The sequence below is a fragment of the Pogona vitticeps genome, chromosome 4 (genome assembly GCF_051106095.1).
Source record: "Pogona vitticeps strain Pit_001003342236 chromosome 4, PviZW2.1, whole genome shotgun sequence".
In the NCBI taxonomy this organism is placed as follows: domain Eukaryota; kingdom Metazoa; phylum Chordata; class Lepidosauria; order Squamata; family Agamidae; genus Pogona; species Pogona vitticeps.
Window position 1 is genome coordinate 184,892,365 of NC_135786.1, and position 23,254 is coordinate 184,915,618.

General features: G+C 38.1%; 1 protein-coding gene and 1 long non-coding RNA gene across 3 annotated transcripts in view; one reads left to right on the forward strand and one right to left on the reverse strand.

Annotated features, from left to right (window-relative positions):
• The first annotated feature begins 4 nt into the window (after positions 1 to 4).
• The window catches only part of LOC144588569 (uncharacterized), a 35,113-nt gene continuing 11,863 nt past the window's right edge, over positions 5 to 23,254 (forward strand). Inside the window, exons 1-2 of the long non-coding RNA XR_013544183.1 lie at positions 5 to 128; positions 21,176 to 21,254. This is a non-coding gene — a long non-coding RNA (uncharacterized LOC144588569). The remainder of the gene's footprint in view (positions 129 to 21,175; positions 21,255 to 23,254) is intronic.
• ROCK1 (Rho associated coiled-coil containing protein kinase 1) overlaps positions 10,312 to 23,254 on the reverse strand; it is a 98,110-nt gene continuing 85,167 nt past the window's right edge. Inside the window, exons 32-34 of one of the 2 annotated variants that reach the window (XM_020794533.3) lie at positions 21,888 to 22,092; positions 17,749 to 17,805; positions 12,440 to 13,334 (exon numbers count right to left, since the gene is read on the reverse strand). In XM_020794533.3, coding sequence (XP_020650192.1) covers positions 13,331 to 13,334; positions 17,749 to 17,805; positions 21,888 to 22,092 — 266 coding nt within the window. In that variant the 3' untranslated portion in view covers positions 12,440 to 13,330. Of the gene's footprint in view, positions 13,335 to 17,748; positions 17,806 to 21,887; positions 22,093 to 23,254 lie in introns of both variants that reach the window. The other variant, XM_020794534.3, reaches the window with a different exon arrangement.

A 23,254-nucleotide genomic window follows, 5' to 3' on the forward strand; every position in this document is an offset into this window, starting at 1 on the left:
TGAGTGACGTACTTCATTTTTCCACCCAACACCACCATATATTAGAAAGTCCAAAGTGTAAAATTGCTTACTTGAACCGCTGCTGCTCGGAAATAAACGTGGGAGACATAAACCATTATTGTTCTCAGGTATGCTTGCTTGCTACTCAAAAGTAAACCCGCTGAGTTAAATAGGGTCTACCCCTATACGATTGCTCAGAAAGTGAAGGGACAGCTCGACGCGGATAGTGTCACCCAGTGCTTAGCGCGGAAAATGCACTCGCCTTGCATTAAACCGGGACAGCCAATTCGAAGCAGCATCCTTTTGCTTTTCCGCTTTAACACCCCCCCCTTCCCCGAAACTGAAAAGTTAGGGAACTGCTCCTCCTATCACTTGCCAAGAAAAGCGTTTATGCCTTTTCGGTGTAATCCTTGTAGTAATCTCAAAAGCATTCTTGCATGTGCTTGCACTGTCTGGGGACTGTGAAAGTAACCAACGTGAGTAGGACCCTCAGGATTTGTTTATTTTTTGAAATGGAATCTATAGGGGGAGCTTCATGGCCTAAATGATTCCATTCCAATCTACCACATGGAGCAAAAACAGTGGATAAAGTGTCAGGATTGTTGGTGGTTGTTTTTTTTCTTCTTTCATGCCTTGCAACTAGTTTAGAAGGCTATCTCGGGCTTAGACCATAAGTTTAGACTGTATAGTGAACTACTCAACTTGACCTGCATGATTTCAGTACAAATTACACTGTAGAGCTGTCACTCCCTGCCAGTAAAATAAAACAGAACCAAATCACTAATCTTCAGGATGGGGATAATGAACTGCATTTACTTTGGAAATTGCATTTCTAGATATGTGCTTTAACATTTAATACTTAATAAGATCTGAAATGAGACCAGGAATTCTCTATGCTACTTCCTTTGGGTTTTTTAGTGGTGGGAACTGCACTTGCGGCCCTGTCCAGCCACATGAATCTTTTCATTTACTTCTTTTTCCTATTAGTTATTGGGGTGTTTTAAACTACCTCAGTATTTGGTGGAAAAAAGGCGTTGAGACACTGAGACAGGACAAGGGTAAATGGGGCATCCTAAGAAAACAACAGAGTGCTAAAACTATACAGTGGTGCCCCGCATAGCGAGGTTAATCGCTATGGGAAAACATCGTAAAACAGATCAAAAACCCCAAGTTTAATGCGTTCCAAATGGGCCCAAAACTCACCGTTCTCCGATGTTTTCCCTTGTTCCGGCAGCCATCTTGGGTGTACCGGCGGCCATTTTGAGCATCCCGGCGGCCATTTTGGGTGTACCGGTGCCCATTTTTTGTGTTCTGGTGGCCATCTTGGGTGTACCAGTGGCCATTTTTTTTTGTTCCAGCAGCCATCTTGGGTGTACCGGCACCCATTTTTTTTGTGTTCTGGCAGCCATTTTGGAGCCGCAGAACAGCTGTTCCCCCATCATAATGCGAGCGTGCCCTCGCATTAACGATGGGGAAATCCGCATCGCAATGCGGATTCATCGTTCAGCGGTGCACTCGTTATACGAGGCACCACTGTATTACAAAAACATACCAAACAGTAAACGAAGAAAGCAGTGGCAGCTCAGGTAACACCCACAAACATAAGCAAAAAAACAGTCTCTGCCTCGCTCTGTGACTCAGCACCATCGAAGGAAAGTGTAAAGGGGGGTAGAGGACACAAGGCTTTATAGGCCTAAATGGTTACAAGGAACAGGTGAGGTCCTTTAGATATTAACCCATAGTGGGTAGAATGTTACAGATTGCCGTATATCAACAGTATTAACCCACAAGTCAGCTATAAAGAATGCTTTTTAAAAAACTACTGTGGCGATCTTCCCTTGTTGCCCCTATTTATTTGGCCCTCACAAAGGATCGCGCCCTTCTTCCTTCACGCTGCCACCAGGTATTCTCCTAATACCAATTATGTTGCACTCGTATGATGCCAAAACTAAGAGTTATAGAACTTAGGAATCAGAGATTTAATTAAGTATTCTTTTATTGTCAAATAAATCATAAAGGTAAATCACATATAAACTCTCTCAGGTATTAACACGTATTGGATCATTTGGCAATCACTTTTATTCCAAACTGCTATATACTTTCAATCAATATCTCTCTTGTAGCACTTATACAGTGGTGCCTCGCATTACGTTAATTCGTTCCAGCGAAATCGCTGTAGAAAGAAAATGTAATGCGAAAATAAAAAGCCCATTGAAACGCATTGAACCCCTTCAATGTGTTCTAATGGGCTGGAAACTCACCGTCCAGCAAAGATCCTCCATAGGGTGGCCATTTTCGGTGGCTGTCTTGCAAGGAATCCGTCCCAGAAAACAGCGGGGAGCCATTTTATTTACCCGGTGGCCATTTTGAAACCGCTAATCAGCTGTTGGAAAATCGTCGTGTGAAGAATCGGTTCCCGAAGCAGGGAACCGATCATCGCGGAACCGATTATCGTAAAATGAAAAAAACCTATTCAGACCATCGCAAAAGCGATCACAAGAACGTCGTCGTAATGCGATTTCATCGTAAAGCAGGGCACGACTGTACTTTCATTCCTGCTTGTTCAATATCTTTTATCTCAATTCCCTCTCCTAAACTCTCAGCTCAAATCACTAACCCTCTCCTTCTAAACCCTAACTGCCATTCCACTGTCTCTCTCTAACTGTCCTTCTGTCTGTCTCTAACTCCGCCCCTCCTGCCCTATCCTTGGCTCCTCCCCCTTGAGTTTCTGTGATTGACAGGCAGGAATGACGTCACCTTTTGTCATTTCGCTACATACCTTCCCCCTTAGAAAGTTTGTTCCATGGAGTAAAGCCTACAGTGGTTTGCTCCATGAACAACATAGAAACAGTTTAGTAATATTTCACAGAACTTATAATAATACACATTTAAAATCACATTAATGTGCATCAATCAACATTTGCAATACTTTCAATTTCTTTGCTATAATACTTTACCATTGTTTCATCTAAAAGAAAGTTACCTTTGTAATTACTTTTATTTATACATACTTTAACTATATTGTTACATTTTACAGTTACTTTCAGTAGTCCATTTATTCTTCATTAGGTCTTCGTGCCCAGGCCTCAGCAACTATCTTTTGAGTCTTTCTTTTTCTGTGGATTTCAAATTCTAAGTCTTGCAAGTTCCTGGTCCAGTTTGCAAGCTTGTTCTTATAGGATTTCACAGTTCGTACCTCCATTAAAGGAAATGAGTCTGTGCACAGTTCAAAATATCCTCTCCACTCGCATGGTCTGATCTTCTGCACTGACCACCCCCTTATGTGACACGTTCCATCGATGCAAGGAGTCTCTCACCAGCCTGCAGCTTTCCACTCAGGAATGTAGCCAGATGATGATCTTCCTTGTCGTCCGCCTGGCTCAGCACGGCTCCATGTTCAAATCTGGACACATCAGCATGGATGGTGAAGTCCTTCCAGAACTCTAAACCTCTCTCACGACCTGGCTGGCCATCAACGCCTCCTTCCGCTTCCCAAAGGCCTCCTTGCAGTTGCTTGTCCCCTGGATAGTTTCATCTTTCTTTTCATGTGTCAGGTCAGATATAGGGACAACTATTTTGTTGAACTTTGGTATACACTTTGGAGTTGCACCTCCGGTATCACTTTTGTGCACTACTCCCTGTGCTACCCGTTTTTTTTTTTAGAAGACCTGCTTGTATCTCATTAGCAAGGCTCTTGCTTCTTTTTGTCCTTGTGGGGAAAGTATGGGACTGTTTTGGGCATCTTCAGGGTTATGTTTGGGTTTGCCCCTCCCTTCCCAATAGTGTAATTCATATCTTTCATTGTCAGCTTCTTTCCTAGCAAATAGGACAATGTTTTCCCTTCTATAATATGGTTTTATCATGTTTACTTGAATCACTTTTTGCCCTGGTTCTCCCTCCTCCTGGATTATATAATTTATTTCATTCATTTTGGAGATTATTCTGTACGGACCTGCCCAATTTAGTTGCAACTTATTCCCTTTAGTTGCAACTTATTCCCTTAGCATCAGATCCTCATCTCCAGGATTGAATGTTCTCTCTCTGGCTTTTCTGCCATACCATAATTTCTGTTTCTGTTGCTGGCCCTGTAAATTTTCTGCTGCAATCTCTAGGGATTTCTGCAAAGTTTTCCTTAAGTTATCTACGTATTGAATTACTGTTTTAGGATCTTGCTCCCCCTTTAGTTCCTCCCAATTTTCTTCTATTTTTGTATTTGGTGTTCCCTGACTTCCTTTTGAGCTTATATATACAAAACTATCCTTAACCTGTTCATCTCATTCCAACCCCCTTTTTCAACTATCGACATCTCTCTGTGTTCATGGGTCAGTTGCTTAAAATTATTATTAACTTTTACAATATAATTATTTTAACTATCACTATTCTTTTCATCATTATTGGATTTATCATTACTATTTCCTTGCCTTTCACATATGTCACAACTCTGACAAAATGCTTTTATCTGCTTTCCCATTTTTGGACAGTAGAAATTCTGAGATATTCTTTGCTCAGTTCTTGTAATACCTAAATGACCAGAAAAGGTGCCTGCGTGTCTTTTTTCCATTATTTTCTGCCTATTTTAGAAGGTATTATTAGTAGTTTATAAAGGCTCTCCCCTTCCCTTCAGGGATTCAGTAAGATCTTCCTATATAAGAGGCCTTTTTCCTCAAAGTACCTCTTGGGGTTCTCAGGGGTTACTGGACCTTCACTAACCATTTTAAAGTATTGTTCCAAAGTAGAATTTACTTCTTGTTCCTTTTAAAACTTACTCTCATTTGGATTCCTCATGGTTGCTAAATCAGCTATTTCATTGTTCCCTCTTATTAGTTCCTTAGGGAATTCAGGTTTTTTCCTCAGATATTTATTTTCTTTCTGGGAGTGAGTATTCACTAACACACTCTTGACATGTTCAGAGAGATATATACCTATTAGGCATGGCACTGGTAGTTCCCTGGTAATTCCTGTTTTCCACCACCCAGTCCACCCTTGATATTTTATTGGTATTTTTGCCACTGGTAACGTAATTATCTCTGTCCCAATTCCTTTGACTGTTAGGCTTTCATCTTTCAATATATATTTTGGAGGGATTATTTCTGGATGGCATAACGTCACCTGAGAGCATGAGTCTTTTAGAGCTAGATATTTAGTCTCATTTATATAAATATTATCCCCAGAATATTTAATAAGTTCCTGGTTACTTTCAATCAAATAACAATGGAGAATTTTAGCTATTGGGATTTGTTGTTCTTGTGGTTCTCTAGCAGTTGAGGTTGCTATGGCGCCCACTTCAACTGTCCCTGTGGGTGCCTTATTCTGCTGTACGCAATATACTTTCTTAGGCAAATTCAAATTCTCTTTTTGTGCCCATAATCTCTATTCTTGGCACACCGAGATATGAAGTGTCCTTGTTCTCCACAACCAAAACAGGATCTAGAAACTTTTCGTTCAAAACTTGGGGATTTATCTCCCTTTCCTTCCGTTTTTATATCTCTGCTGGCTCTGCTCTGAGGGCTTGCCCCTAAAATGGCTTCCAACTGCCTGTTGATCTCTGAGGTACTCTCTGGGTTCTTTCTTTCTGTCATCCCAAGCTTTCCCTCCAATTTTTACCTCAGAGTATCTGGGATGTTTTATTTCTGTAATATGGTCAGCAATTTTGCTGGCTTCCAAAATGTTTTTAGGCTTTTTATCTGTTACCAATTACCTCAATTCCCCAGGTAGAACTGAGAATTGTTCAAGACCAATGACATTTTTCATATCCTCTAGGTTCTGGACTTCTGACTGCTCAAGCCACTTTTCCAAATACCTCATCATATTTGCCCCTAATTGAGAATAGGATTCCTCAGGCTTTTTGGTCAATGCCCTAAATTTCCACCTCAGATGTTCTGCATTGATCCCAAACCTCACAAAAACCAGCTTTTAAAAAGCTTCGTATTCTCTTGCTTTTTCTTGGGGCATTTGGGCGTATATTTTAGTGAGTTCTCCACTAGTTTGGGTTCCTAAAAGGATCATTTTCTCTGATTGCTCTATTTTGTAGTCCCAGCAGGCTCTCAAACAGAATCAGGAATGCTTTAGGATTATCCCCCTTTCTGAATTGTGGGAATTTCTTCAAGTCTCTTTATGAAGTCTCTTCAACTGGTGAATTGTTATTATTCTGATTTGAGGCTGTTAGTTCTAATTGTCTCATTTTAAATTGGTGTTCCATCTCTTTTTGAGCAAAAGATAATAATAACAGGGTTTCAGCAAGTGAATCAAGCTCTTAGCAAAATAGAAGATCTGATGAAAGTGACGGAAGAGGGTACATTAGATGCCAAACAAAACTTAAATGAAGCTGCACAAACTTTAGAACCGTCTTTATTGGGCATGACACCAGGTAACATAGATGGGATAGAGAGTTATCCAGTGACCTATGCAGCTTCCAAAATTAAAAAGCATTATGTTAAAAATCTCAGGAAAGAGACACTGAAACAAGAAAATCTTATTGTAAAAATATGGGAAGTGACAAAAATGGATATTCTGTCAGATGGGCTGAAAGACTGTTCAATTCAAAAGGAAACAGAGTGATGGGATGTATTGTATAAATGGCTGCAGTTACCACATAGTGCTGGAGTAACACAGAATTAAACTAAAATTAAATGATAAGATGAAAGCAAAAAGTTGATTTGTTATTGTAATTTGAATTGATTGGATGATGGTATACTCTGTGTTCTTCTATCCCCCTATCCTTTTTCTCCCTCTTCCCTCTTCCCCCTTACTTTTTGTATTCCATACCCTGTCCTTAAATTAAAAAAGGATTGCGCCCTTCTTCCTTCACACTGCCACCAGGTGTTCTTCTAATACCAATTATGTTACACCCATGTGATGCCAAAACTAAGAGTTATAGAACTTAGGAATCAGAGATTTAATTAAATATTCTTTTATTATCAAACAGATCATAAATGTAAATCACATATGAACTGTTTCAGGTACTAACACATATTGGATCATTTGGCAATCACTTTTATTCCAAACTGCTATATACTTTCAATCAATATCTCTCTTGTAGCGCTTATACAGTGGTGCCTCGCTTAACATAGTTAAGCGAAACGTGTTTTCCCATAGAGGTGCATTGAAAACCGGTTAATCCATTCCAATAGGCACAGATTGCCGTCCTTAAGCGAAAAAACCCATAGGAAACATCGTTAAGCGATACAATGTTTCCTCCATTGGAATGCATTGAAGCCTATTCAATGCATTTCAATGGTTTTGCGATGTCCATTTTTGCAAATTTAAGTGTGTCTTAAAAGGTTCAAAAACTGTTTTAAATGCTTGGAATCGTTAGTGCACCTTCTAAAACGGGTGCAAACTTAATTTGGCTTTGATCTGACTTTTCGTTAATTTTTGCTGATTTTTTTCCCCCACCAACTTTTGACAGCTGTCAAAATTTGACAGCTCCATGCTTTCCTATGGGGGAGAAAAAAATTCACAAAAAAATAACGAAGACTCAGAACAAAGCCAAACTACGTTTGCCCAGGTTTTGCAAGGTACTCTAACGAATCCAAGCATTTAAAACAGTTTCTGAGTCTTCGTTAATTTATTGTGAATTTTCTTCTCCCCCATAGAAAACAATGGAGCTGTCAAAAGTTGGGCTCCATTGTTTCCTATGGGGGAGGAAAAATTCACAAAAAATTAACGAAGTCAGCAACTGTTTTAAATGCTTGGGTTCGTTAGAGCACCTTCTAAATCGTGTGCAAACTTAGTTTGGCTGTGTTCTGAGTCTTCGTTAATTTTTTGTGAATTTTTTCTCCCCCATAGGAAACAATGGAGCCCAACTTTTGACAGCTCCATTGTTTCCTATGGGGGAGAAAAAAATTCACCAAAAATTAACGAAAAGCCAGATCAAAGCCAAATTAAGTTTGCACACGTTTTAGGAGGTGCACTAACGATTCCAAGCATTTAAAACATTTTTGAACATTTTAAGACACTTTTAAAATTGAAAAAACGTTAAGCGAAACAGGGGACCTAAAAATGCATTCGCTATGTGAAGCATGGTCCCGAAATCACTAAGCGAAAATCGCCCATAGGAAACATCGTTAAATGATGCATAGAATTCTTTTTTTAAAAAAACCCATCGTTAAGCAAAAACATCGCTAAACAAGGCAATCGTTAAGCGAGGCACCACTGTACTTTCATTCCTGCTTGTTCAATATCTTTTATCTCAATTCCCTCTCCTAACACTCCCAGCTCAAATCACTAACCCTCTCCTTCTCTCTTCTAAACCCTATCTGCCATTCCACATCTCTAACTGTCCTTCTGTCTGTCTCTCTAACTCCGCCCCTCCTGCCCTATCCTTGGCTCCTCCCCTTGAGCTTCTGTGATGGACAGACAGGAATGACATCACCATTTGTCATTTCGCTGCAACTACTATTTCCCCAAAAATAAGATCTAACCTGAAAATAAGCCCTAGTATGATTTTTCAGGATGCTCGTAATACAAGCTCTACCCCCAAAATAAGCCCTTATTAAGTGAAACCCCGCCCTCCACCATTGTGCAGCAACCAGATGACATGACTCTATTTGAACAAATGTAGATTGTTGTACATAAAAAAAAAACATTATCTGAAAATAAGCCCTAATGCATTTTTGGAGCAAAAATTAATATAAGACCCTGTGTTATTTTCAGGGAAACACAGCATGTGTTCATGTCACTGCCCTATTCAGCAACTCCCTCTTATATTATCTCTTCCTGTCTTGATTATTTCCCCCCTAAATAGCTAAGCTATTCAGTTAATAGCTGCAAAATTTGGATTGCCCTGAGTGATTTTATCTCTCCCTTGTTTGTGAGTACTCAGTTTAGGTTCCAGCTGTGTAAGCATGGGAAAACTCAAATCTGCATTAAGTATATATGATTATGCAAAAATGTCATTAGGTGAGGCTAAGAAACTAAGAAATATGATATACAGATTATTTGATAATCTTTCTGCTTTTAAGAATGGAAAATATTCTTAATATGTATTTATTACCTTGGGGAAGAGCACCTCATTTCGTTGCACCCACTTGTGAGCGCAATGACAAATAAATTTCTTATGTCTTATGTCTTATGTCTTATTGCATATATCTGACATTATAAATTACATATAATATCGTAAATTTGAAACATGCTGCCAGAACCACATATATAGTGAAACACAATTTTGCAAAATTTGAACTTGAAGACTCCAAAGTCTCTGGAATTAAACAAAAACCTTGGTTTCAGGCCCTCCCAGCACTAGAAACCAATAAAAATAGTAAGGTTAAACCCAAATGATAATCCTAAATAGAATAAAACTAATATGTCCAATGCTGAAGCAACACTTATTCAATTCCATCAGTTCTGTGGATCTACTTTAGTTAAGACTACCAACTAGACTCAGTCCATTTTGTATAAAACTATAAAAAAGAACAACTTTCAGACAGTTTGCCATAGCTTGACCTATATGTGGAGGAAATAAAACAAAAACAAAACCTGCTGCGGACTATTCTGTTATTTGGCCTTTCCCCTCTACTCTACCTTCTCACTTGCATCTTTCTCACTTCTCCACTTAACCAATGTAAAAAGAAAAATTCAAAAGCAGTTTGCCCTAGTGAAAACATATAAAACAGAACTACATAACCTGGACTTAGGAAAGATTTTTCAAGATGGCAATTGATCAGTAGTTATGGAAGAACAAGGGGCTTTTCAGGGACTGTCTGGGGCTATTAAAGAGAGAGAAACTCTGTTCTGCAAAGTAGCAAGTTGGCTTTCTGGCTGATGCCATCAATTCCTGGCCCCTTTTGGAAAGAGCCCTACATAACACACATACCCACCTCACCTTTTCTTACCCTATTGTGTACTAAACAGAAAAGAGTAAGAACAAGCCAGGAGAAAACTCCCACATTTATTTCTCAAGTCCTTTGAGAAAAAAGTGTGTGTGCCAAGTATTGGAAGCCAACATTCTTGAATCGAAATGCTTAACTTCAGCTATCCTCATGCCAACAAGTCTTAAGCCTCTCCGTTGCTCTTTCCTCTGTTGCAGAATTCAAAGTCCCTTTGATTTATTCTGTTGCCAGAGGCCTGAGGAAAACCATGTGGTCTCTCGTGAAAATAACTTCAGGATCACTTAGTATTTACCAAAAGCCAAAACAACAACAACAACAAAACCCTGCTGTTCTCCAAGTTCATACTGGCTTGTCCCTAAAAAATTGTATTTTTACAATTCAAAAAGTATATATTGCAGATGTTCATTGTACCAGCTGCTGAAAATAACACTTTAGAAAAGTAGTCATTTCATAGACCAACAAGAAATAACTGCTGTGGCACTTTAAAGACTCATTTGTTTATTGCAGCATAATGTTTAACAGGCAACAGCTACTCCAAATGATTCATGAAATGGACTGAGAAGGTGGTGGATATATATACAGGTGGGTTGAGGAACACAAGATAACAAACCAACAAAGTGAAAACTAACAGTATTGGTAACACAGAACACATTCTATAACAATACATTGTTCACACTGGAGCATTGAAACACCAATGTACAAACATTGCATGGAGGAGAGGCCTGTCAAATCCAGAAATAATCAGGAATCAGATTTTTTTTTAAGCTGAACACACACACCAAATCAACTGGGCATTTTAAATGATTAGGCATAATTCTCCAGAATGTCAAATGTGAAAGCACTGAAAACCCATATAATATTTCATGAAAGAGCAGTTATTGTTATACATCAATACTCTCTCTATCCTACTACATTCTGTAACAGTACTAGTATTATTAAGCTATGACATGGATACATGGTTTTGAGTTCATGTCCATCTAGGTGCCCTCATGCCCTTGACCAATTTTCTGTTTCTGGCAACAAAGTTGTAAATTCCACTTTTAGGGATAATGCTTAAACCAATTTGTAAATAAAATATTACTTTCTATTCATCTTCATGAGAGTAATGTGCAATGAATCATATTACTTCATACATTTTTGTATAAAGGGTGCTTTGCTTGATTCTAAGGGTGTGGTTTCAAAAATGTATTTCTGAAGCCTCACCATTAGAATGAAGCAAAGTAAACAGCAAAATTACTAACTGTATGTTTGTTTGTCTTTCCTTTAATTAAGGTCATTTCTCCCTGTGTTCACTATGGCAACAAGCCCCCTTTTGTTGACTTCTTGAATCTGTTTCAAGTCCTAAAGTCCCCACCTCTTTGTCCCTCACTTCTTACCTGCTTCCCTTTATAACACTTCTTACTCCCTGGCTATCCCACATAGTATCTCACCTCTCTTTTCCTCCCTCTCTTCCTACCCTTTGCGCTTTATACCTTACTGTGCCCATTCTTACAACAATCCTTCCTCCTTTTATCTCTAAAATTACTACCCCCTTCGCAAGGCCCACAAAACTATTTCTGAACAATTCTGGCCTTCCTTTTCAGCTCTTCTGCTGCAACCTACCATCTCATCCTTCTCCTACTCATGGCCAATCCTTTCTGGCCACTCAGTCCAATTTTCACTGAAGTGCATGTTACTTCTGCATAGTGATAGAGTAGTATCACTGACTTCCAGAGTGCAGAACAAGCTAGACACAGTTTTACTATTAACCATGATTTAATTATAAATTAAAAGTACATGTGTTTTTTTTAGAGCTGTGTACCTGGTATTTCTTTTTGATGAAAACCATTATGTAAAGGGGATCTTAACAATTCACATATCAAAATAAATTCTTCAAAATCCTATGAGAATTTTTCTACTTTACCCTGTATTAAAAAGTAATTATGACATTATAAAAACGTAATTTTAAAAAGATTATCAAGTTTGTATCAGATTTAAATATTAAGAGTGTTCACTTGTTTGAAAAGCGTAATAATTTCCAAAACTTCCTAGGAAGTGTATTCTGGAGAAAAATACCACAGTCATTTTCAAAATAGTTCTTCCATAAATTAGTTTTATTTTGTATTATCAGCATGAATCATTATTGTTTTCATAACAGATATGCTTATTACATATCCATTAGTGCGGCTTTCAACACCACTCAAAACATGCATATCGTCCTGAAGACGAATCAGTTTTCCAGTGCTTCTTACTTAATACACAACTGCAAAGCCATTATAAATTACTGAAGAGGTATTTGGTTAAAAAATAAAACAAACCATACTGGTTATACCACAATAATATTCCTGCTACAAAACAAGAATTTAAATGCATTTAATTCCTGTACTGTCTGGAATTTTAAAGTATTTAAGGGTTGTTGTTTTTAAATGGTACAAGCATTTACTACCTTTATGATGATTAAAATATATCTTGGCAACAGGCGAGTTCATTCATAATTGTACACTTGAAAATGTAACTAAATCAACTACAATAGTTTGATCAATAAAACCACTGACACACAATAATATGTATTTGAGAATTCTACGCTTATTTGACATGGCAGTAAAATAATTCTCAAAATAAGGCACTAAATGGGCAACATCCTTTAAAAGTATTCTATTAATAATTTACATTTTGAACAGTGCATACATTTTGTTGTGTGTGCTTATTGCAATTTGCACTTCAAATTGTTAATACAAAGTGTTACACAAATTATAGAAAAATTATGTACCAAAAAAGGTTCCAAACTTGGTTGTTTTACCTGTTCTAATGCCTCTAGAAGTACAATTTTGTATGGCTTGGCAACAATGCATAGCGTACACATAATTACTCAATTTCTCCCCCTTTACAAATATGTAGAATTAGTAGTTTGTAAAGCAAAATATTTAACACTTTTGAACTGTCTCATGATGAATTAGTAGCATTATTAATAACAACACAGAAAAGGCACTGAAGTTCAAGTGATTATATGTAGCTTTGTTTTCAAGCAGTTTTTACTGGGGGGTTTTTCAGCACAACTTTGATTTTTCAAAGAAAATCAGTTCTCAGTTTGAGACATCTTCCTATACTCAAGTCTGTGTGCTTATCCCAATATAAATACCCCTCCCACAGGGTAAACAGTCATCTTATTCTCACTGATATGAGAAAAGGCCACTGCATTCCATCAAGACTGACAGACATTTTTATTTTTTAGAAATCCCAAAGGCAGCATTTTAACCTCACTTGTAGCTAAGCTTTATTTGCTTTTACTTGCATTACACAGTAATAATTAATCTAATCTATGTTAAGGCAAACCCGCAACAAGACACCCTCAGCGTGCTTTTATGCCAAAGGAAGGAGGAGAGAGTAATAGCAGTCTGAGCTCTGAAGCCTGTGAAAGTTGCATTGGAAAGCCAACCAATCTGCACTGCTCTATATGGTGAAAAAAGGCCAGATTTCTCAGACAGCACCATGCTGGATTCCAAGGAGCACTGCACGTATTGTTAACTGGAATAAGTAAGAGAAAGAGAGAGAAACAATCATTAGAACTGCTTCAATAATTTTACATTATGCCATATAGTTTCATAAGTCAACAGTGTTATAACCTTCCTAAATCACTGGGGCTGCTCTATGCAGCTATTTAACTTTTTTAGCAAAACCCGAATCCTTTCATCCTCGGTCTACCTTATGATCAGAATGGCAGGCAAATAAAAACTAAACTAACTAGGATTTGTTCTATCTACAGAAACCATCTCAAAAGAAGGTAGAAGGTAGCATTTTGTCTATTTCACAAATTATTATGGTGTTGTGCCACCTGAAGAGGGAAAATATCTGTACATTCCCACATCTACAAAATAACATCAAAACCCAAAACAAAACAAAAAACCACCACCATCTCTCTCAAAGCACTGCAGCAGTTCACTAGATCTCAGGGTTCAATCGTACTCAACAATTCTTTTCCAAATTGGCTTTCTCTTGACAAAAGTAGTAAACCTTGTACAGTATAGTGCAAGCTTCTGACACTAATTTTTTATTCATGTTTTTATGGGAAGGAACTTATTACTAGGGTTCATTTAGTCTCTTTGGTTACTATGAGCCCAGTATTTCACCTAGGAAATTTGAGGTTTCTGTTTTAAAAGAACGTAAGAACATAAGAAGAGTCCTGCTGGATCAGACCAAGGGCCCATCTAGTCCAGCTTCCTGTATCTCACAGTGGCCCCACCAGATGCCTCTGGGAGCACATGAGACAACTAGATACCTGTCTCCTGATACCCTGCATCTGGCATTTTGAAGTACCTTCCTTTCAAGCCTGGAGATTATAACCTGTGACTGACTTTTCCTTCAGAAATCTGTCCAATCCCGTTTTAAAGGCATCTAGGCCAGATGCCATCACCACATCCTCTGGCAACAAGTTCCACAGACTAACAACACACTGGGTAAAGAAATATTTTCTTTTATCTGTTCTCACTCTCCCAACACTCAATTTGACTGCATGTTGCCTGGTTCTGGTATTGTGTGAGAGGAAAGGAAGCTTCCTTCTATCCACTTCATCCATCCCCTGCATAATTTTATACGTCTCAGTTATGTCCCCCCTCAGGCACCTTTTCTCTAGACTAAGAAGCCCCAAGCACTATAGCCTTTCCTCATAAGGGAGGCACCCCAGCCCAGTCATCATTTTAGTCACTCTCCTCTGCACCTTTTGTAATTCCACTATGTCTTTTTTGAGGTGCAGCAACCAGAACTGTAGGCAGTACAGTGGTGCCCCGCTTGACGACGATAATGCATTCCAGAAAAATCGCTGTTATGCAAAATCGTCATCAAGCGGAAAAAAACCCCAGTGAAATGCATTGAAAACTGGTCAATGCATTCCAATGGGGGAAATACCTCATTGTCCAGCGAAGATTGCCCATAAAGAACCGGCGATCAGCTGTTAAAAATCGCTGTAATGCAAAGCTTCCATCCGAAAAGCAGCCATTTTGAGAAGGGAGGGAAACTATTTTGCGGAACCAGAAAGCAGCCATTTTGAGAAGGGAAGGCAGCCATTTTGTGGAACCGGAAAAGCCATTCTGTGGAACCGGAAAAGCCATTTTGCGGATCCGGAAAAAACAGGCTCCAAATCAACATAAAGCATTGCAGTAGCGATCGCAAAAATGTCATCGTCAAGCGATTTTGACGTCATGCGAGGTAAGCGTTTTGCGGGGCACCACTGTACTCCTGCTGCAGCCTGAGCAGCATTTTGCACAATGCCATCATGTTGGCTGTTTTATTTTCAATCCCGTTTTTAATGATACCTAGCATGGAACTGGCCTTCTTCGCTGCTGCCCCTCACTGGGTTGACACTTTCATCAAGCTGTCCACCAGCACACCAAGATCTCTTTCCTGATACGTCATGGACAGCTCAGAACCCATCAGCTGATAAATAAAGTTTTCTCCCCCCAATGTGCATTACTTTACATTTTATTATATTGAAACACATTTGCCATTTTGTCACCCAATCCCCCAGTTTGGAGAGATCCTTCTGGAGCTCCTCACAATCTCTTCTGTTCTTCACCACCCAGAAAAGTTTTGTGTCATCTGCAAACTTAGCTACCTCACTGCTTATCCATGTCTCCAGGTCATTTATGAACAGGTTGAAAAGCACTGGTCCCCAGGACAGATCCTTGGGGCACACCGCTTTTCACTTCTCGCCATTATGAAAATTGCCTATTTTGTCATCTAACATGATCCCTTCAGCCTGCTATTCTCCTTTTTTTCCTTTTGTTTCCTAACAGACCAAAGAAAACTGCTTAATTGCTGTGCTATTGAGTTATGTCATTTTCTCAGATACATACTTGTTTGGGCATAGCAAAGTAAACACATATTCAGTGCATATTTTCTGAACAACAAAAACACCACTCACAAGTGAATTTACATAGTAGGGGACTATTGTGCTCCAACAGTTTCTATGCCACATGTTTTTGGAATGTGGTAACTATGCAATTTCTATATTAAACTGGAGTTATTTTGAAATGAAGCCATATTTCTAGAAAATATTCCAGTAGCATTTATACTGTTACAGAGTTTTAATGATCCAGAACCACATTAAAGCCACACCACTTATAATATTTCACATACAAAGAGTGTTGGTACTTATATGAAAACAGCATCTTTTAAAAACTACATTTTTGGTGGGACATCATTATTTGTTTTAGAAAGCTGCAACTGACAAAATAATCCTGATGCATGGAATAAACAATAACAATGAAATTTTTGCTATAATGATGGTAAGCATGACATTAAAATTTATATTTGGTATTTTATCATATTTTTACTATAGCAACTACAATATGGGGAAGTAATAGATCTTGGTATTGAACGCATGCTGTAATTTTCCAGGCCTCATATTCTGGTAAAATTATATCATAATACAGAATCTTGCAAATGTTTACATTTGTTTTAGTTTAAGAACATAATTAGTACAACTTTCTTTATTACTGGTCCATGCATAATCTAAAAACAAAGCTTTTAAAATAAGACTTTTTAAAAATTTATTCATAAAGTTACTATCAATTATTTATTTAGAGATATTTTGTTTGTTTTTCTAAATAAACATTTTCTGTTCAGAATGATCCTAAGTTAATTGGTGATTAGTGTGATGGTGGGAAATGAGTAAATGCCGAAATAAGTTTTATAAAAAAAACTAAGAGTTTTGCATTTTGGGGCATAACGCTCTAGGTATCATGGAAGGAAAAAGATCAAAGATCAAATTGCATAGGAAAATAAATAAAAGAAATGTTGAGAATCTGCCAATCAGTGATTCAATATGGTTGTCTGCAATTCATTCTTTGGCATAATAGAGCAGACCTTTGGTCTAGATGGGCAGGATAGAAATCCAATTAATCAATCGATCAAGCAATCAATAATTGTTGAAGCCATCCTGATTTTGATTTGCTCACTTACATGGAACATGCTATAGTTGTTATGGGAAGGATCAGGCTCAAATGGTATGAGCAAGCCAAATGAAAACAATATAAAAGTAAACATTGGCCCACAGAACAACTTTGACCTTAAAAAAATCCCTCCCAAACTCATGTGGAGGAATAATATTCATTATTAGTGCAGGTTGATGTCCCTTCCCATACGACTAGTGCTAGACACCTTGATCAAAGTTCTCCAAGTCAACTCTGTTCCACTTCTGTGCTTCTTTCCTGAACAGCTCTGCATCTACAACTTAGCTCCTTGTGTTCTTAAAGTGGCTGAGGAGCCGTATAAGAAGAGAGTGGAAGAAAAACTGTTAGTGCCTGGGCAGTTTTCAAATCGGTAGTGTCTGAATGAAGAAAGGTTTAAAAGCCCCAAGTAAGTTACACTGCCCATCCTGAGGAAAAAGCAGAGCAAACTGAAAGACAAACTGAAAACAAGGAGAAAGGGAAGATATAGGATGAGTATTATGGCAGCATTTTAGTCACTAAATTGATTGTGACATTACCAACAAATGAGAATATTTCCACCAATCCCATCTCACTCAATTTCAACCAGTATCCTCAGCATTGTAATACCGATGAAAACGGGCACAAATCTTTCTCAGCCTAGGCTGCACTGTGGATAACAAAGCATACCTTCACCATAAGATTAGAGAAGCATTAGAAAGTACATTAGGGAAATGTACTTTCCCAAGAATGGCCTCCATCACCATGGCATATACTACATGGTAGGATGCAAGAGAGTCATGGGGATATATATACTGTTTTGCCACAAACAGTATCAAGAAAAAGAAAGTACAGAACTAATGAAGTTTCTGAAAGAGAGCAAGAGACTTCTCAAAAATTTTGCAGTATGAGAAGTAATAGCAGTTTCCTTGTTCTTTCTTCATTACAAAAATCTGTTTTCTATATATTGTTACTTGACATGGGTGCCAGAAATTTTACAAGCAAAAGCTACTCACCAGTAACTTGAGTTTTCTGAATGAGTAATGTCCCCAATAGATCCATATTCCTTTGACCTATTGAAATTTAGAAATTAACATGTGGCGGCTATTTCATTACGTACTGAGTGATGATTGTACACTCTGGATGAAAAAAAGTGGTCTCGAAGATGTGATCTGAATGCTAATACTGAATAAAAAGTGTGACCTGATAAAAAGTTTCAACTCATGGGCCGTGGGGAAAAAGAAACAAATGAGCTGTTCTGGCAAGAAGAAGAAAAAGCCTACCACTGTTGAAAGTTGGGTTTTTTATCTCTCAAGTAATGCTGTAGCAGGTACATTAAAAGATTGTATCCTTAAAATATTCAGAATCAAAAGCAATGAGATATATATTCACAGAATCTAATACAATATATGACTGTTTTCTGAATAAAGGAAAAATCTAAAAGATTTTCAAGACACCATAGATCAGTCGTAAATCTTGTTTTGTAGAAAAAAAGCAGATTATTTCCTCTGAACCAGTTGATGTACCCTTAATAATATATGAATTTCTAACCAAGAGTGTATAGTGTGTAAAATTTCTGCTGTCTTTTCATAAATATATTTATAAAGATAAATAATATCTGAAATGAAATTTGATTTTAAAAAATAACCATCCTAAGTTACTAATGTCCAGAAAGAAGTAGATGTTGAAAATCTCACAAAGAATAAACCGAATTCAAACTAGTATTAATTAACTAGTTTCAAACTTAATCAATTTTATTTTTACTAAGCTTTTCAGATGTTATGGGCAGCCTAAGTCTTAAAACCACATTAATTTTAGCAGCAGGATCATAAAAATATAACACCAATTATATTAATCTTTTTCATAGATTCTATATTTCGGGATGCTCAACAGGTGCAATAAGAAGTAAACAGTTCTAAAGCCTCATACATTTCTCCCTCACAAATATCAGGCCACTGGTACTAGCATTTATTAATTGTAGATTCCACTAAAGTGATATATATTCCAGTCTATCTAGCTTCAGGGATATCCAATTGTCATTGTGCTAATACTGTATTTATCAATGTCTGTTCTAGATAAATTGAATTAAAAGAAAGAAAAAAAGAAATAAACCCAAAGCAGAATTGGGACACTTTGTTTACCTATAACTGTAACTCTTCAGGTAGTCACCTGTGAATTCAACACAACTAGGGTCTTGTTAATTCATCAACCAGAATGTTTCAGAGCTAAATGCAGCTCCCTTCCCCTCCCCACACATGACCTTTAAAGCCCTTTATGGCTCAGGTTCAAGCTATCTAAAAGACAATATCTTCCTATACGAGACAACATATATATTAACATCCTCAAAGGAACATCTTCTCTCAGTCCCACAACTTTCACACATGTGTTTGGAGAGGATTCAAGAGAGGACTTTTTCCTGTGGCTGGTTCCATATGATGGAATTTGTCTCCTTCCCACCTTTCTTTCCACTAGCAATTGAAAAGTTACCTCTTCAGAAAGGTTTTTGTTTTAATCAATCTTTGTCAGCTACCTTGGCTCATTGCTAAGCGAGAAAGGTGGGATATCAAATCCATGTCCAAGCACAGACCTTAACTCCTTCTCCTCAGTTGCTCCTACTATCCAAGGAAGGAAACATGACAGGCTGACAAGAAAGTAGGTTGTGTGAATTCACAGATGACTACTCAAAGAACTATAGTTGTACATAATCAACATCTCTTCCCTCTTCATGATATCTATGACACATATAATGCTAAAGAAATAGCTGCAGAAACTCACTTAACAAAATGTTTGGTACAGACAAGATCTCTTTTTCCCCCCCAAGATAACAAACATTATCAGAGACCTGAAATTCTTTAGTCCTGTTGACATAAAAGGTTAATGCCTAGCAAACATTCAAGGAATATAAAGTTGCTTTCAGATCATCAGCAGAAGTGAAAAAGGCTGGTAAGAGAACTGGTTGATTAAAATGAAAGTCAGATGCTACTTTAAATTTAAAAAGCAGCAAAACAAAGACTGACTTCCTCTTTATAAAAGACCATGAAATGAGAGCCAGATCTCAAAAAAACGTAACTTACTGGCTCAAGGCAATGATGGAATAGCAACCAAGAAAGCAGCTGAGTAAACACTACAGAGAGAGAGAGACCAGTCAGAGACTGCTTTGAATCTGGGCAGATACAAACTTCAAAGCCCAGGAGCAACTTCTTCACCAAAAGCTGAGAAAATAAAGACAACTATGATAATGTCTCCAGCTTCTGAGCAACAACTCCTGCCAGAAACACTCTTAAATATGATTGCAAGATTTACCAGTAAGATAAGTGCTAATTCAACTGTAGCTGGCTGATATGACTGATTTTCAGATGGCACAGTAAAAGAAATGTGATGATTTACCTGCATATTTACATTGAATGGAGAACTTCTTTGAAAACTGTAGTACATTTAGTATAGCAAGGAGCAGATTCACTGTGCATGAATCCTCCATGCTGTTAACCATAGTTTGTTGGCCTTGGGGTGCTGCACTTGATCTTCATGGCAAGAAGATACTATTAAGAATTATCTTCATGAGAGAAGTAACGTTGTAAAACATAATTAACGTGGCCAACCTGGTGTTATCAAGATAGCTCTCTAAAGCTTTACTAATAGTCAAGGAATGAGAGGAAATGGTGCAAAAGCACAGAAGAATTCCCATGGACACTGGCAAAGAAAAGTATTCCCTAGAAAGTGATGTCCTTGATCGCCTCTGGAGTAATAATGCCAATATTTGTGATTTCAAGAGGCAAAAAGATCTACACAAAGCTTCAGCAGGACAATATGGGAAGGCTGGAAGTTAATGTCACTTTTCTAAAATTCTTGATTTCAATCTACTTGTCCAATATGTGCTTCAACACTCTATATTTAGAATTCTGAAGTGGGGGGGGGGAGGAACACTATGTATCTCTGTGTCCAGGGGACAGAGTGAAATGGCATTTAGTGAGCTGGTAATGTCACCCTGAGAACTTTCAAAGATGAACAAAACCCTTCTACTGGAGAAAGCAGAACAAATTCAATGTTACACCCATGGTCTATGATTAAATGAACCCAGGAGACAGTGTTCATAATCCACCAAACACTGATGTATGGCACCAGAGGTCTGTATTGAATTGTTGCACCTTTGAAATAGATGCACAGAACATCCAAAGAATTATCAGTGCTTGTATCCCAGGAAATCAAAGATATTTGAAATTCTGAGATGATTTTTTAAAAGAAAAGCAGGAACAATACTTGGATTGGCAAGATTGTGTACCTCCCCATGGAGACTTCAGTAGTGTGGACTGGGGTTGATATTGAGTGCCAGTGTTCGTCTTCTTTAAAGCAATAAATTACCCACTGCCTCATCAGTACTGTTGTTGGAACAGCTGCTCACTAAACCCTTTATGCACATTTTAATATGTTCTGTCACACCTGCAGATCTTAAAAAGGTATGGTGATGTGAAGCTACCGCAGCAGAGATCACTTTGGAAGATCAGTCTGCTACATGCCTCACAAGGTACATTTTAAGCTTCTTGCTGGAAAGAAAGGTCATCATTCTGAACTTTTTGACAAGCTGTGAAACAAAATGATTGTGACTGAATCAGACAAACTAGTGATAGTGTAAGCAAGTATTATCTGAAGCAAAGCATGACACTCAGGTTTTTCTGATAATTCTCTTATTTAGTGTTATAACATACAAACTCAATAGGTGTTGTTTCTTTTCTTTTTATGGGAAACCAAACTAGGTCAGAAAAGCAGATGGAAGGTTTAATTGTTGGGGTTTTTGTTGACAATTTAAAATTTAAAAATTTTGAATAGAAAAAAAATAAAATCATTTATTTACATACTAAGACATTTATCTCTATAATTATGTACAATGAAAAAACAATTTACTCAAAACACACCAGAGTTCTAAAATCCCTTCAATAATTTCATTCTACATTCACAGGACTTGTTACTAATTTTTAAACACAACTAAGGAATGATTTACAGAATTAGAAAAAAAAAACCCTCATTACAAAGTATTCTTAATGAGGAACACAAAATTTTAATTTAATGAGGCATAACTACTCAATGAAGTACTGCTTGCCATTTATTTTACATACAGACCTTTTTGTTTCAAAAGCATTAAAACTTATTCAGGTCTCACCTAGCTTTTCCAGAAGCATTCTTAACTTTTCGGAATGACTGATTTGCTGTGGATCTTGTAGAAAGAGTTCTGGGTGAAGCACGAACAAAACTGGATGGTGGTGTTTTGGGGATCTTCTTTACTAAATGAGAAACCCATTTCTTTTGATCTTCTTGACAGGGTGCCAATAGTAACATATCCCTTGCTGAAGTTATATCATAGCTCACTATTAAGATAAAACAAAACATTGTAACTACAGACAAGGCATAACGATACAACTGACAGACCAACTACTGTACTTAATCAACAGAAACTCTTATGTCTTGTATTCAGGGCCCTCTGAAAATGAATACAGTGGTGCCTCGCATAGCGAGGTTAATCCGTTCCGGATTAACCTTCGCTATGGTGAAACATCGCTGATCGGGACGGGAAAGCCCATTGGAACGCATTAAACATTGTTTAATGCGTTCCAAATGGGCAAAAACTCAACGTTCAGCGATGCATCCCGGTCCGGCAGCCATTTTCGCGCCCTCAGTAAGCGAGGGCAGGGCGTGAAAACGCTGCGCATGGCCATCTTAGGGCTTCCGGAGGCCATTTTGAAACCACCGAACAGCTGATCCGCCGCTTCGTTTTGCGAAGATTGGTAAGCGATCACATTAGCGATCCAAAAAAAGGATCGCTATGCAATTTCGTCGTTATACGGTGCGCTCGTTAAGCGAGGCACCACTGTACGTATCATCAGACCACAGTAATACTGTTGAGAGTCAGTTTATTCAAGGGAAAGAAAGATGGACAAATTGATACTAAATTTAGGAACTATTTAGATGACAGCAATCTCCAGAGATGGGGGGGAGAGAATTTCTACACTAAAAGTGGACAACAGACTCTTTTCAGAATATTAAATCTTATTTAAACTAAATCCCACCAGGCAGCTACTGTAGTTAAGTAACAAGGAGGAATATGGTACCTTTAAGATAAACAGATTTATTACAGTATGAGCTTTTGTAGACACAAAGCCCATTTCTACAGATGCATATAGTGAATGTCTGGGGTTCCAGACATACATACAGTATATATAGTTGGAGGTGAGTATTATATTCCAGTTTTTATATCCTCTAACACAGGGGGTCCCCAACCCCCGGTCCACAACCTGACAGCGGTCTGTGGCCTAGGCAGGACCAGGACACAGACACAGATCTCATGCCCCCCATGAGTGCCCCTCCTGCACCGCAGTGTGCATGCGCCCCCGCACGAACACACTCCACCCCCATGCAGGCGCGCCACACCCCCGCAAGCATGCCACACACACCCAACTGGTCCGCAGTTGGGAAAGGACTGGGGGCCACTATTCTAACATCAAGATACCTGTGTTAATGTACTATAACTGC